Source organism: Theropithecus gelada, chromosome 8 (genome assembly GCF_003255815.1).
Source record: "Theropithecus gelada isolate Dixy chromosome 8, Tgel_1.0, whole genome shotgun sequence".
In the NCBI taxonomy this organism is placed as follows: Eukaryota; Metazoa; Chordata; class Mammalia; order Primates; family Cercopithecidae; genus Theropithecus; species Theropithecus gelada.
Window position 1 is genome coordinate 118,902,673 of NC_037676.1, and position 12,904 is coordinate 118,915,576.

Genomic DNA, 12,904 nt, shown 5'->3' on the forward strand with positions numbered 1-12,904 from the left:
GAAAAGAAGTCATTATGCGAAAAAGATAGTTGTACACGTATGTTTATAGCAGCACAATTTGCAATTGCAAAAATATGGAACCAGCACAAATGCTCATCAATCAATCAGTGGATAAAGAAAATGTGATGCATACATATATTATGGAATGCTATTCAGGCATAAAAAGTAACAAAATAATGGCATTTGCAGCAACCTTGATGGAATTAGAAACGATTATTTTAAGTGAAGTAACTCGGGAATGGAAAACCGAGTATCATATGTTCTCATTCATAAGTTGGAGTGAAGCTATGAGGATGCAAAGGCATAAGAAGGATACAACAGGCTTTGAGGAACTGGGGGAAAGGGTTGGGGGGTGGTAAGGGTTGAAAGACTGCACACTGCATACGGTGTACACTGCTCAGGTGATGGGTGCACCAAAATCTCAGAAAAAGAACTTATTCATGTAACCAAACACCACCCATTCCCCAAAAACCTACTGAAATAAAAATACATATATTAAAATTAGTAATAAAACCTGCTTCCCCCAAAAAAGAAAAAAAAATGTTAGGAGTTACATTGTATTGAAAATGCTAATTGTAATAAAAACACAAAAGAATAAATAAAAATTACTATGGTGGGAAAGAAAATGAAGACAGAAATAATTATGTCCAATATCTGTATATCTAGAAATACGTGAACAGTACATTCAAGGCCAGGAGGAAATGAGCCTTAGTTTAATAACTGACCATTGGATCATATCAGAATTCACTGTTTTTGTGAGGACAATGGATTGAGAAACAGCACTTGGCAAGTTTGTAATCTCTCAACTCAGAGTTGGGTGAAATATCAACTGCATAATTATGGGCCTTTTAATTCTGAATAAAAGAGTTCCTAACTTTGCATTTTTTCAGAATTATAGTTAGAATGGAAACTGTGGCTATCACCATCAAGCCTGTCATCTCACCAACTTCTTAGAGAAACTATGGCAAGGTTCTGGAAGACAGAAAAACTAAATTTTTATAGGGAACGAATAATCTAAGATGAAAAAGAAAAAGAGGAAAGGATAGAAGTAGGGAAACTTAAATGGAGAGAATGTAATATGGGAAAGTCCACCCTCAAAATGTTTGAATGGAAAGCACAGTCACCCAGGAAAAAGGCCAGAGGACAGCACACAAATAAAAAGGAGGGAATGTTACCATCACCAAGTACACAGTCATTCTAAAGGGTTGAGGAGTAAATAGTTGTCAGAAAAATTTATGAATATTTTTTAAATTCTCATGAAAAATAAAATGGAGAGATCAATGCAAGTATTTTTTCAAAAAGAATATATGGGTTAGGTGAAAGAACCTAAAATTTAAATCTATCACATGAGGTTATGAAAAACTAAAGAATACTATTATCTTAGATTTTTCACATGTATAAGAAAAATGACAATTCCCATTAATTTCCAAAGGTAGACCAAGAAAAACTTATTTACTTGTTTTACACAAAAAGTGGATTTCACATACGGAATAATGACCTACACTCAACACCCTTTAACTTCTGGCATACACTTCACTAAGAGTCTAAGAGCAACATATTATAGTAGAAAAACCATGGTATTTGGAACTCAGCCAGCTATTGGTTATAATCCCTATATTACCAATTCCTAGTTAAGATTTCTGATAAGTTATTTATGTCACTAAACATCAGTATCCTAATTTCAGAAAATGGGACTGAAAAGACCTTCAACTGTGCAGATTAACAACTAATCATAGGCAATTTATATACAGTACACAGAATACAATGCCTATTTTTTATTATTTAATGATAAACGTAAGTCTCTATCTCAGGGCTAAAATATTTTTCTACATTTACAACTGTTTGATTTAAATTTAAAACATATTTTAATTGAAATTTTAAAAACTTGAATTGTTGTAGTGTTCTTAAATTTAAATTTTTACACTGACAAATATTAAATGTTTTCATTTAAATGTTTAATGTACATGTTCATGCTCATTTTCTCTCTTGCCTGCCACCATCTAAGACATGCCTTTTGCCTTCTGCCATGATTGTGAGGCCTCCCCATCCACGTAGAACTGTGAGTCCATTAAATCTCTTTTTCTTTATAAATTGCCAGGTCTCGGGTATGTCTTTATCAGTGGCATGAAAACGGACTAATACAGTAAATTGGTACCAAGAGTTGGGTGCCACTATAAATATCCAAAAATGTGGAAGCAACTTTGGAACCAGATAGTAGGCAAAGGCTGAAACAGTTGAAAGGGCTCAGAAGACAGAAAAACTGTAGGAAAGTTTGGCACTTCCCAGAGACTTGTTGAATGGTTTTGACCAAAATGCTAATAATGACATGGATAACGAAATCTAAGCTGAGGTGATCTCAGATGGAGATGAGGAACTTGCTGGGAACTGCAATAAAAATGATTCTCGCTATGTTTTAGCATAGAGACTGCTAAATGATTTGTGGAACTCTGAACTTGAGAGAGATGATTTAGGGTATCTGATGGAAAAAATTTCTAAGCAGCACAGCATTGAAGAGGTGACTTGGGTGCTGTTAAAATCATTCAGTTTTAAAAGGGAAACACAGAATAAGGTTCAGAAAATTTGCAGCCTAACAATGCGATAGAAAAGAAAAGCCCACTTTCCGAGGAGAAATTCAAGCAGAAATTTGCATAATGAGAAGCCAAATGCGAATCTCCAAGACAGTGGGGAAAATGTCTCCAGGACATGTCGGAGACCTTCACAGCTGCAGCTCCCATAACAGGCCTAGAGGCCTAGAAGGAAAAAAAGGTTTTGTGGGCCCTCCTGCTGTGTGTAGCCTAGGGACTTGGTGGCCTGCATCCTAGCCACTCTAGCCATGGCTAAAAGGAGCCAAGATACAGCTCGGGCTGTGGCTTCAGAGGGTGCAAGCCCCAAGTCTTGGCAGCTTCCATGTGGTGTTGAGCCTGCAGGTGCCCAGAAGTCAAGAATTGAGGTTTGGGAACCTCTGCCTAAATTTCAGAGGATGTATGGAAATGCCTGGATGTCCAGGCAGAAGTTTGCTGCAGGTGCAGGGCTCTCATGTAGAACCTCTGCTAGGGCAGCACAAAAGGGAAATGTGGGGTTGAAGCCCCCACACAGAGTCCCCACTGGGGTACTGCCTAGTGGAGCTGTGAGAAGAAGGCCACTGTCCTCCAGACCCCAGAATGGTAGATCCACCAACAGCTTGCACCATGCACCTGGAAAAGCCGCAGACACTCAACGCCAGCCCATGAAAGCAGCCGGGAGGAAGGCTGTACCCTGCAAAGACACAGGGGCAGAGCTGCCCACTTCTCGCATTAGCTTGACCTGAATGTGAGACATGGAGTCAAAGGAGATCACTTCTGGAGCTTTAAGATTTGACTGCCCCACTGGATTTCAAGATTTGCCTTGGGCCTTCTGCCCTTTCATTTTGGCTCATTTCTCCCATTTGAAATGGGTGTATTTATCCAATGCCTGTACCCCTGTCATATCTAGGAAGAACTAACTTGCTTTTGATTTTACAGGATCACGGGTAGAAGGAACTTGCCTTGTTTCAGATGAGACTTTGGACTGTGGACTTTTGAGTTAATGCTGAACTGAGTTAAGACTCTGGGGGACAGTTGGGAAGGCATGATTGGTTTTGAAATGTGGGGACATGAGATTTGGGAAGAGCAGGGGTGGCATGATACGGTTTGGCTGTGTCGCCACCCAAATCTCATCTTGAATTGTGGCTCCCATAATTCCCACATGTTGTGGGAGGGGGCGTAGTGGGAGATAACTGAATCATAGGGGCGGTTGCCCCCATACTGTTCTCATGGTAATGAGTAAGTCTTGCAAAATCTGATGATTTCATAAGGGGAAACCCTCTTCGCTTGGTTCTCATTTTATTTCTTGCCTGCTGCCATGTAAGACATGCCTTTCACGTTCCATCGTGATTGTGAGGCCCTCCCAGCCATGTGGAACTGTGAGTCCATTAAACCTCTTTTTCTTTGTAACTTACCCAGTGTGGGGTATGTCTTTATCAGCAGCATGAAAATGGACTAACACAAATAACATACACTTGTGTCCTTGCTACCCAACTTAAGTAATTTTACCAATAAAGCTGAAGTCCTCTGTGTCCCCTCTATACCTCCCCTTCCAGAGGTAACTATTATCCTGAATTTGGTGTTTATTATTCTCATGCATGTTTATACTCTTACTACATGTGTATCTTTTATCAGTATGTAGTATTATATTTTTTAAAATTTCACACAAATAGCAGCATGTAGTATATATTCTGGAACTTGCTTTTTCTCTAACCCAAGTGAAGAAGCAGAGAAAACTGGCAGGAAAACCAAAGAATTGAGGTTTTGTTTTTCTTATCAGTTAAAAGGCCCTAAATGATCATTTTTTTAAAAAAATCTATTCTCGCAAAGTCTACCTACGTAAATCCACACAGTTATTCTTCTGTTCTCAGTTTTCCAATTTGTAAAATTAGGATAATAATCTGTGCTTCTTACTCCATGTGAAACTTTTGAAATAAACATTCTTTTAAGACTTTGAAAATAAAGAGCTTATAGAAATTTTAAAAATCAAGTGCATGTTCGTGAAATAACATACTGGTCAATTCAAGTATTTCAGGCTCATAAAAGAAGTTGGTTTCCAATGATCTAGAATTAGTAATATATTTTGTTTCATTTGCCTACCATAATTGCAATGAATATTATTTCTTCATATTCTAAACCAAGAATATTATTTAAAAAATTAATTACCTGAAAAAAACTGTGTGACAGTGTTAACTGTTCTGGAATAGATTCTATTCTCAACTGTGCCACCAACCCAATAACCAAACAAAACACTTAAACCTCTCAAACTCCTCACTTGTAAACCAAAGAAACTGCATTAACAATCTCTTCTTTTCCAGCCCTAGTGATTATTTAAATATAATTAAGTACCCCCAGATATGTACATGTATAGCGAAAGAGATATTCTAATACTGCCAGAATGAACTGCAGAGAAATCTCAACCTTAATTCTGTGGGAGGTAATTCAGATGAAATAGGGAGAGCACAGCCAGTTTTTTTTAAAGAAAAAAAAAAAAGATGCACACTGCATAAAGGTTTAAAAAATCCAAGTATGCTAGTATTCAGGTGCCTAGAACAAAAGTAGCCCTGGGTAGTTTCCAGAGGAATTCTTTAATGAAAAACTGTTTTGCAGACAAATTGCAAGGTATTTCACTTTAGCAAGCATATACTTTGTGTCTATCATATGCTCAAGGTATTATGAAGGTATGAAGTCAAATGAAGTAACATTCTATCAAAGTTAAAGTGATCAGTTAAAAGTCATATCGAAAATGACAAAAAGGAAATTAAGAAAAATCCAATTTACAATAGCATCATGAAGAATAAAATACTTAGGAATAAACTTAAGCAAAGAGGTAAAACGCTTTGGTTACCTACAAAACGCTGCTAAAAGATGATGCAAATAAATTGAGTACATCAAATGTAAAAACTCCTGCCCAGCAAACAATCAATATAGTAAAAAGGTAACCTACAAAACGGGAGAAAATACATATTGCAAACCACATATCTGATAAGAGGTTAATATCCAGAATATAAAGAACTCCTTCAACTCAACAGGAAAAAAAAAAAGCCTCCAATTTTAAAATAAGCAAAGGACTTGAATAGACATTTTTTCAAAGATATACAAATCACCAATAAGCATATGAAAAGATCCTCAACATCAGTAATCATCAGAAGTACAAATCAAAACCACAATAAGATGATCACCTCATATCTGTTAAAATGGCCATTATCAAACACACAGAAAACAACAAGTGTTGACAAGGATATTAAGAAATTGGAACCCTTGTGCAAGGTTGGAAATGTAAAATGGTGCAGCTGCTACTAAAAAACATACAGAAGTTCCTCAAAAAATTAAAAATAGAATTACTATGTAATACCACTTCTGGGTACATATCCAAAAGAAAATGGGAACAGGATCTTGAAGAGATATTTGCACAACCATGTTCACTGCAGCATTATTCACAATAGCCAATAGGTGGGAGTAACCTAAACTTCCATCGACAGATGGCTGGATAAGGAAAAGTGGTATATACAGATGATGAATTATTATTCAGTGTTAAGAAAAAAGAAGAAAATCCTGTCATTGCTACAACATGCATGAACTTTTAGGACATTATGCTAAATAAGCCACTCACAAAACAATAAATGCCACATGATTCCACTAACATGAGGTACCTATAGTCAGACTCTTGGAAACACAAAGTAGAATAGGGGATGAAGGGATGAAAGAGGTGGAAAAAGGATTGTTCAATAGATACACAGTTTGAGTTTTGCAAGATGAAATAGTTCTAGAAACCTACTGCACAATATGCATATACTTAACACTACTGTAATGTATACTTAAAATTTTTATGTGCTTTTTACCACAATAAAAAGTTACACAGAAAATGAAACCTGAGAGTTCAAATAAGTGAGAAGTTATTTTCAACGTGATTTTTTAAAAAATCTTTTAGATGCTGACTTTAGCCTTTGATGTGAGCTTTTAACTACTCTCAGCCTTTGCTAATGAAACAATTACACCCATAGTACAAAAACAGAATATTTCTGAAATGCTTGAGGAGTATCTTCTTTCTGAAGCAGAAAATGACTCCATCTCTTTCTAAACACTGACTTAATCAAAAGAAGATAGAAGGGAATGGATACCAGACACATAAGGATGATCTTTGTCCCTCAAATCTTTATTTAGTAAGCTGATTTCAGGTTGACAAAGTCAACATCAGCAGAGTTCCTATCCAATCTATTACAAATCGGAATCACAAATTCCAAATAAGTAAAGGCCAAACTAATGATGTCTATGGTATAAACCCTCATTTCCCAGAATTTATATAATTTTCCCAAAGTATCAGATATCAAGTGAAGTAGGCTGGCCTGACAGACTCCCAGCTCACATAACTTTATCAAAAGTTATGGTGAGACCTGTGTTAATATCCATTTGTATGCACTGCAAAGACACACTTGTGATGAACACCCTTACCTTCATCAAAGTCAGCATCATCCTCTGTGTGCTGAGGGAAAGGAAAGCAGTTGGTAATTTCAAGCCGATCTTCTACAACCAGGCCCAAAAGCACTCCTTGAACAACTTCAGTTCCTTGTCCTTCTTCTTGATAATGTTTGATTATCTTTAATACCACCTAAAACACACACACACACAGAAAGGAGCTTAACAACCATCCTAGTTTATTATTTCCTTTATTTCTAAGAAAAAAAAACAAAATAAACTGCACTAGGTTTGCAAAACCACAAAATTAAATAAGAGGAATAAATAAATGTCTTACAAATCCTTTCCTTTACCCTTACATAAATAATAAAGCTCACATAATCTAAATGTAGATGTGAAACTCCAGGAATTGGACTACATGTCAAAAATGTCCATGTACAGCATTTGTGCTCTTAAATCAAAGCTCCCCCATGGTCTGGCATCTAGGAGTTCCTTCAGCCAAATCAAACAATAAATACTCCCCTCAACCTGCAGCTATTATTGAGAAAGTGATCATGTTAATAGACACGTAAATGACAAAAATCATTAAGATACAGAGATAAAGGTCTCAATTATTGGGACACCTGAAAGCAGAGCCTTCTGATAAATTCTCATTTTGTCTTTCTCAACAGATCATCTCCATAGTCAGAGGATGCAACAACGGGAATCTGGTTGGTACAGTCTCCAGCATGTATCCAACAAGAATCTGGTTGGTACAGTCTCCAGCATGATCTAGTTTTCCTCAACCAGAAGGATTCACTAAACAACCTCTCATGGAATAACCGGATCTTATACTACTCTCTCCTTTAATATTCCCATAAAGATAAAAGAGGTAACACCGTGCATAGGCGGACAAGCAATTAAAGTCTGCAATAATAATAATACTAATAATTCCTACAACATGGGGTTAATATATGTAAAGTTCTTTTTATAGTGCCTGACACATATTAATAATAATAACATTAATATTTCATATAAGCCCATGGCCTGAAGACCCAAAAGGCAACACATTCAAAATTATAATGTAAAGTTCTCAGAGGGAAAAGAAGTCTAACAAGAAAATGACAATTTATTTGTACGTTATTAGTGCTCCATTAAAACAAATGTATTACTGTTAGAAATTAAGTAATGGGTGGGCCAGGCACACACAGGACGGGCAGCTACTTCTGTGCGCAGCCTGAGTCCACAGGTCAGCTCAGCCACAGGGGTGGTGAAGAAACAGCCTAAGAGGGAATCAATGCGGTTGTCAGCTAAACTTGCTCCCGCAAAAGTGGAAACAAAGCTAAAAAAGGCAGCAGGAAAGGATAAATCTTCAGACAAAAAAGTGCAAACAAAGGGAAAAGGGGAGCACAGGGAAAACAGGCCAAAGTGGCCAACCAGGAAACTAAAGAAATTTACCTGCACAAAATGAAGAAACCAAAACTGAGAAAAGTCCAGCCTCTGATGACACCAGAGATAAAGAAGCCAAGTTTAACTATTATCATAATACATTGCATCTTATCAGTAGTCCCTATTTCCCTTCTTGTACAACCCAGAGGAATACTGTTATCAACTATTTTGTAAACAAAAGTTTGTGTGAGATATTGAATTATGGGAGAGTTTGACTGTCTTGTCAGCTTAACATTCCATAGTTGGGGGTTAGTTTTTATATCCTGTAATACAAAGCATATTAAATGGCAATATGGAGTTACGGTCCTGCATTTAATGTCCTGAACAGTTTAAATTACTTTCACTCCCACATTATTTTTAGTAGAACTATTTCCTAAAGAAACACACTCTTTCAAGCCTGTAATCCCAGCACTTTGGGAGGCCGAGATGGGCGGATCACGAGGTCAGGAGATCAAGACCATCCTGGCTAACACGGTGAAACCCCGCCTCTACTAAAAAATACAAAATATTAGCCGGGCGTGGTGGCACGCGCCTGTAGTCCCAGCTACTCGGGAGGCTGAGGGAGGAGAATGGCGTGAGCCCGGGAGTCGGAGCTTGCAGTGAGCTGAGATCCGGTCACTGCACTCCAGCCTGGGCGACAGAGCGAGACTCCGTCTCAAAAAAAAAAAAAAAAGAAACACGCTCTTTGATAATGACTCTCCCTGTCATAATTGTATGCACTGTAACATCTTTGGTAGTGGGAGTCCTGCTTTTCTAATTAACTTTGTTAATGTGCTGTGGAAGATGGAAAATTTGAGTATGTAGTCCATATTATTATATTGTGAATTGGTGAGATCTATGTAACAGCTTACTAACATGTGAAGATACCGGCACTTGATAGCCTCTTATAGAAAATTTGCTTCCCAATTTTAAGCTGGAAAGTTACTGAAATAACTTTTAAAATTATAATACATGGCTTTTTAGATTTTCAGTATATATGTTAAGAATTGCGAATAAATTGAAATGTCTGTGTACTGATCCTCAACACAACCAATACACCAATTATGAAAGAAAAAAAGAAACTAATTAATGACCAGTTAATAACAGCACATTACATTTACTAAACATTATATAATAGGCAATCACCTAATTATTTTGCATGTATTACCCTATCATGTAATTTTTACAACAACCTTAGGGGAAAGGTACAGTTATACTCATTTTATAGATAAGAAAACTGAGGCAGAGAGAAATTAAGTAAACGGCTAACGGTCACACATCTAGGAAGTAGTGGAGCCAAGATTTAAACCTAGTTGAAGTTCAAAGCTTGTGCGTATACTTTAATAACAAGGAGATGATTTTCATATTACTAACTAAATTGATAATTAAAATAACCGGTTAGTAATAGACAACAGACATGCAGTAAAAACTGTGTTATGAATAGATCCAAAAAGACTACACCAGTAAGATACGGAACTCCAAAGGAGAGCAAGCAGTCAGCAGAGAAAAGAGCTCAAAATGGATTAACACCAACTAATAAGACTGGCAGACTTTCAATACTATGAAATGAAAGAAGTACACAACCTACACATTCCTGTATGAAAGACCTCTCCACTTCTTGAAAGGCACAAAAATGGACTTAATGAGTCATACAAGTATGGGTATGAGTTCCAGCTCCAGCATTTACTAGCTGTGACCTTGAGAAAGCTATTTAATCTTCTCAAGCCTTAGATTTTAATTTGCAAAATAGCACTATTCATATCATTACCGACACTACTAAAAATGACACAGTATAGAGTTCTTTGCAGAGTCTGCCACATACTTACTAAGTGCTCAATAAATGACCAATATTGTTGATTTTTGTCAATAACTAATGCTTATTCAACATACCTCTCTGCCAAGAAAAATCATTTTTACACTTAAAAAACAGAACAAACACAGATGATTAAGAAGGGATAAACTAAACTGATAGTTATTACAAACACATCTACCAATTCATCTAGGTTACCTAGATTCCTTTACACTAACCCCTACTAATGAGATTGCTGAACCACTACTGAAATCAAAGTAAACAAGAGATACTAGAAGATATATATGAGCTTAACACAGTTCTTCAGACAAATTGTAGAAGTGATTCCTAAACAGCTGATTCCTACATATGCAAAAGAGAATACTGGTGACTAGTACCAGCACAGTTTCATAAAGAAGCCAGGTGAAAATAACCTCATTTCCAGTAACGAAGAAAATAGCAACAAAAAAATTAATATATTTTAAAACAAGTTTTTACTGTTCAAACTATATTGAAAACTGTCTTAACTCTAACAAAAGTGAATTCTAAAGGGATCAGTAAGGATAACGTAACCAAACAGCACACCAGGCTTGACATGCTTGCCAAAGAGCCAATGCAATTTTATATATTATCAATAGAATACAGTGCTCCAAGTAAAAGAAATAATTATCTCACTCTTTCAACATCACTGAACTGTTATCCTCAGTTCTTCACAATGACCCAAGAGAAAATTTACCAGTAACAGTACCCAACTAAGAAATGAGAAAAACACAAAAAACAATCAGTATGAGTAAGAATCCACAGAAAAGGGTAGTTACAAGTGAGAAAGCTTAAAATCCTATGATGAGAACCAGTAAAATTAATGCAAATCTCTCTCTAGGCAAGGGACACTCAAAAAAAGCACTTTCCAAACACTGAAGAGCTCTTTGGTTGCTAGAGGATTAGTCTTACTTTGAAGGTAAAACCTAAGGACCACAGGTGATAGTTTCTGGAAAGACGATTTCAACTCTAAGGCTGTCCAAAAAAGAAAGCATTCAGGAAAGACTCGATCACTAAAATAATTTCCAACTTTAATATTTACGATCTTGTCATTTTAATATAATCTGATAAAGTACTCAGGAAAAAAAAAACCATTATTATCAAAACTAAGCTAGCTCATTCTTCATTGTGACACTTTATGATCCTCCTACTTCCTACATACACACTAAAACCTCAATTCTTTAGTTCAAGAAGTAATGTCGTGGAGATGCCTTAGAGTAGGATTCATTTGGAGCAGAGGTTCCCAACCCCCAGGCCACAGACGGGTACTGCTCGGGTACTGCTCCGTGTCCTGATAGCAACCTGGCTGCACAGCGGGAGGTAAACTGCCTAAGCTCGTCTCCTGTCAGGTGACCAGTGGCACTGATTCTCACAGAAGCACAAACCTTTATTGTGAACTGCACATGCGAGGGATCTAGGTTGCACGCTCCTTTGGAGAATCTAATGCCTGACGATCTGAGGTGGAACAGTGTCGTCCAGAAACCATCCTCTCATCTCCCCACAACTATCCCTGCATGGAAAAATTGTCTTTCACAAAACTAGTCCCTGGTGCCAGAAAGGTTGTGGACATTGATTTAGATGTTAAAAGGAAAGGAAATTCCTGATTCAATAGAACTAAATGACATACATACTTCTGCTACTCTACATAGATAACCAAGAATTTCCCATGTATATGTATTTCAAAGTTTCATAGATTTGACGTATCTTTAATAAGAGACAGAATCAATGCGCTCATTGTCTCCCCTTGTAAAGGTTCCCATAAAAATGAAAGGATGATTTACTCACCACATCTTCAACACCTAACACAGATACTGGCACATAAAAGATACTCAAAACATATTTTGCTGAAGGAATGAACAGCAAACACTTATCAATCACTTATGATATGTCAAGCTAAGACCACTAAGTGTCTTACACGCAATGACTCACTGAATCCTTACAACCGCCCTATGAAGTCAGTTATATTATTTTCCCATTTTATATAAGGAAACAGAGATAAGCTGACAGGGAATCCAGCCAGGGAAGTGAGATCTGACTTCTGAGTCCAAAGCACTTCTAATTACTTCACAATAAATGAGTGACACCAAGCTGAGCACACCAAACATGGTGATAACAGCAAAGGCTGAAAAAGACACATGGAAAGCTTAACCATTCTTCAAAACAAAAACACTCTCCTGTTATATTTTGTTTACATGTATCACAAATGACCCCGCATTTGTGATACATATACACTCACGAGCCCTATTTACTCATTCTCAGCTAAGCAAAATCACCTAAAGAGCTTTTTTTAGATAAATGAAGAGGGGTCCTCATTCTGGATACACATTAGAGCCATCTGGGGAGCTTTAAAGTATACTAATGCCTGAGCACACTCCTGAAATTCAGCTAACTGATATGGGGTGGGTTCCTATACTGGGTTTGGTGGGCGGTGTCTGTTTTCAGTTTCTCCAACTTACTCTAACATCCTATTTAATTCTAACTTTTAATGAAGTTGTACGGCCTAGCTTTCCTTTGTTTTTGTTTTGTTGTAACTCCTCAGGTGACTACAATACACTGCTGGTCGGCCGGGCGCGGTGGCTCAAGCCTGTAATCCCAGCACTTTGGGAGGCCAAGGCGGGTGGATCACGAGGTCAGGAGATCGAGACCATCCTGGCTAACATGGTGAAACCCCGTCTCTACTAAAAATACAAAA

General features: G+C 37.2%; 1 protein-coding gene across 2 annotated transcripts in view; it reads right to left on the reverse strand.

Annotated features, from left to right (window-relative positions):
* EIF3H (eukaryotic translation initiation factor 3 subunit H) overlaps positions 1 to 12,904 on the reverse strand; it is a 122,931-nt gene that overhangs the window by 71,201 nt on the left and 38,826 nt on the right. For both annotated transcript variants that reach the window (XM_025393666.1, XM_025393667.1), the window contains one exon: positions 7,014 to 7,170. In XM_025393666.1, the coding sequence (XP_025249451.1) occupies positions 7,014 to 7,170 (157 nt within the window). The remainder of the gene's footprint in view (positions 1 to 7,013; positions 7,171 to 12,904) is intronic.